We start from the raw sequence: 3,861 nt of genomic DNA on the forward strand, positions 1-3,861 counted from the left end.
GCTGAGCTCCAGCTGGAGCCTGTCGCTGATCCTGGCGCTTCCACTAGCCCTGACAGTCCCAAAGAAGCGCCGATCAGCTGGAAAGCGGCACTGATCCTGGCGCTTCCGCTGAGCCCTGACAGCCCTGCAGCTCCAACCATCTCTGGCTCAGGCTTGTGCGGTGCTGCCACCGGTTCAGCTCATTCCCCTCCCCTGCTACCACTTTCCTAGGATGGTCGCATACCACCTGCCAGGTGCCAATGTACCACAGGTGGTACCCATACCACTGGTTGAAAAGCCCTGCTATAGACAGCCTGATCCACAACTGTATGAATGCTACTTACGCAGACTTCTCGTACTTCTTGTAGAACCAGGAGAACTTAAAGAAAATGTCAGGTTTCAGGAGAAGAGCTTGCCAGGCGTCAAAGTAGTTCTGGATTTTCAGCACAATGGCATGTTCTGAAAGCACAAGAATGAGATAGGCTGAGTCCAGGTTATAAATCCACATTTGAAAAGGAACAGTAATGTTATGGGCTGTACGAGTCATATCTGTACTGATGGGCTCCAGATTTTACTTTTTTGTCCATCATGACATTGTTGTTGCCAATCCTGGCCATCTTTGCCAGGGTTTGCAAAGGGACCCAACACTAGAAAAGTCTCTTGGAGGCCAGAAGCTACCTCAGGAACAGCCACCATCCCGTCCTAAAAGAGGATTCCTTTTATTCCTCCTCCCATCCGTTTTTTGACCCTCCCAACAAGCATCCTGCCTTCACTGTATGCTCAATGAATGTTCTGGTGCTATTGTCTTCTTCGGTTTTGTCTAAAGAATCATTCATGTTTACTTCAGAAGACCAAGAATTATATATGTTACCATCAAGAGGGATGCCAAGAAAAAGCTTGTTTGAAGTGTCAAGCATGACGCGTCTCATAAGATTCAGGGTGTTGACATGTTCCAACTCGGTGGTCTCTTTCTCCAACTGGTCAAGGTGTACAACTGCTGATTCAACGCAGATGGCTATCATCCGTACAAGACCCGGTCCAGAAAGGGCTGAAATTTTTACAAATGTCTTGATTATATTTCCCTCTCTAGCTTTCTATTTATAGAAAGATAGATTTGTTGCGTATCGTTTGGGCTTAACTAGCACCCAACAGGCCACAATACATTGCTGCCTGAGTTAGGAAAAAGGACATATTGTCATCCCTAATAAAATTATATTCTTATGCAATAGTTTTAAATCAAAACTAATAAAACAGGCATCTTTGAGGGTTCCTTGGTGCTCTGTGAGCTTGGTTATTTTCATTTTTCTTTTTAATACAAATTTTATTAAATGTACATTTTAAAAACAAAAATGGACATGATTCAACTTCCCTGGCTTCAACAGTGCTATTAGTATTACCTTATGTTACAGAAAGAAAAACAGAAACTTAAAATATATTCTTTAACAGGACAGAGTATAACAAACTGTGCGTATAACATCTGTAATTTTTTTGATAAACCATCTTTCAATCGTCAGCATTGTATTTACAGCTTGGTTATTTTCTTGTAGGCATCTCATTACCCAGCTAGATAGCATCATCAGTGCTAGAAGGTAGTGGGGCTTATGCTAGTCTTTCTAGCATTGATGATGTTACCTAGTTGGGTAATGAAACGTCTGCAAGAAAACAAGCAAGCTCAGAGAGACCATGGACCCCACAGGCCTCCTCCTCCTTCTCCTCCCCCCCCCAAATTTCACTCCCTTCTAGCACTGATGATGTTACCTAGTTGGGTAATGAAACATCTGCAAGAAAACAACCAAGCTCAGAGTGTACCAAGGACCCCACAGTCATTCTCCTCCTCCTCTTCCGCCTCCTCCCCACAAGCCTAACTCCTTTCTAGCACTGATGATCTTACCTAGTTGGGTAATGAAATGTCTGCAAGGAAACCACCAAGCTCAGAGAGCACCAAGGACCCCACAGTCGTTCTCCTCCTCCTCCTCTTTCTCCTCCTCCCCCTCCTCCTCCTCCTCCCCACAAGCCTAACTCCTTTCTAGCACTGATGATGTTACCTAGTTGGGTAATGAAACATCTGCAAGAAAACAAGCAAGCTCAGAGAGCGCCAAGGACCCCACAGTTCAACCCTCAGCTACAAGTATTCTCTTCTATTCATACAAACATGTCTACTTACAAACATGCCAACTAATGATCATCTAACTATATATCTTTGCTTCAAATATAAGAAGAAAGGAAAACTATGATGACCTATTTAGTGCCATAAAGACCTGTATTATGCTTGAATTGGTGACTTTTCACCCCTTCCTTGTATATAAAAAAAAATTAATAGATTTTGTCCAGCTCTAACTTGATGGCTATCTCATTTTACCTAATGGTAAAACTAACCAGGCTCCAAAGTCTATCCATCAGGTGCACTTTAACCCTATAATATTCTTTCTCTTTCTCATTCTCTTTATATCAGAAGTGGTTTAATGTGGCCCGCGAAGCCATCCTGGAAACAGTGAGGGAATGGCCCCCTTTGCCTCGGCCCTGGCCCAGGCCAGCTGGGAGCCAATGTACAATTTTGTGGTGGCCATCTATGCTAAAACACATTCAATCTTAGCTCCACAAGGCCGTCTAGAAACAGCGAGGAACCAGCCCCTGCCGCGTCGGCCCCGTCCCCTGGGTGCATGCTGGGGAGGGGTCACCCTTTGTGAGGAATGAAGAAATGCACCATCGCCTGGAAGTGGCCAGCAAATGGCCCTCGCCTACTTCACATATCCGGCTTGATGGGCTCCGGGGGAGGGGTTTCAGCAGGCTCTTCCAGTGGACCATGCCTTGGCCCTTGCCCCGGTCCCACCCCCTTCTGCCAGAGACCCTCAGATCTGTCCCACTCCTGCCCAGGCCCCCACAGGCCCCCTTGACGCAAATGATGTAGAGCTGGCCACGCCCACCCAGTAGGCCGCACCCACTCCAGCTACGCCCCCCCTGGCCACACCTACCCGCCCCCCCAAGGACAACCGCAATGCTGATGTGGCCCTCAATGAAATTGAGTTTGACACCCCTGCTTTCTATACTTCAGTTCAGAAACAGAGCCAAAGGCAGAGTCACAGCGGGAAGACCCAACTGGGTATATTTACCCTTTGTGAAAAATGGACGGATCTCTTTCCAGAGAGTCGGGTTATTGTTAAAGATGATGCCGTTTTCATGCATGCCAATGCACTGCAATCCAGGCTTGCTGCCAAAGCGAGAACTGTAATGTCCATGTTTCATGACGTGGAACATGCTTGACGATCTAGAAGAGGTAGAAGAGGAAGACATTTCATCAAGAGCTCTCGTCTGTTTGCCCAGGGTTTCACACCCTGCCCGAGGTAAACCAGGCGCTTATAACTGAAACAGATCCACGGGGGGGGGGGGGGAGGAGGGGAAATTATCCAAAATTTTGCCCGTGCTTAAATTTATGCCATACTTAGCATCGAGATCTCAAATAATAGAAGAGAATGGGCAAGCTTGCAAGAATCCTCCTCCCAAAGGCTATGCAGCCTTACTTGAACGGACTGGATTTTCTCCGGCAGCATAATATAAAACACACATATCAAGCTCCACCGACATTCCAGCCCAGCGTCTGGGAGAAAAGTCAGGTCTTCAAGGGCTTTCAAAAGAGGGGGGGGGGACATGATAGCAGTGTTCCAATATCTCAGGGGCTGCCCCAAAGAAGAGGCAGTCAAGCTATTCTCCAAAGCGCCTGAAGGCAGGACAAGAAGCAACGGATGGAAACTAATCAAGCAACCTAGAACTAAGGAGAAACTTCCTGACAGTTAGAACAATTAACCAGTGGAACAACCTGCCTCCAGAAGCGGTGAATGCTCCAACACTGGAAGTTTTTAAGACGAGACTGGACAGCCATTTGTC

General features: G+C 46.6%; 1 protein-coding gene across 1 annotated transcript; it reads right to left on the reverse strand.

Moving 5' to 3' along the window:
• Nucleotides 1-323: 323 nt before the first annotated feature.
• LOC107301468 (aromatase-like) lies at nucleotides 324-3,244 on the reverse strand (the record flags this gene model as incomplete). The annotated part of the gene is made up of 3 exons (XM_015830689.1): nucleotides 324-438; nucleotides 851-1,027; nucleotides 3,090-3,244. Coding segments are annotated over 3 exons (447 nt in total), but the record flags the coding sequence as incomplete, so codon positions are not given.
• Between the last annotated feature and the right edge of the window lie 617 nt (nucleotides 3,245-3,861).

The sequence above is a fragment of the Protobothrops mucrosquamatus genome, unplaced genomic scaffold, assembly GCF_001527695.2.
Source record: "Protobothrops mucrosquamatus isolate PMUCROS unplaced genomic scaffold, P.Mucros_1.0 scaffold13207, whole genome shotgun sequence".
Taxonomy (NCBI): domain Eukaryota; kingdom Metazoa; phylum Chordata; class Lepidosauria; order Squamata; family Viperidae; genus Protobothrops; species Protobothrops mucrosquamatus.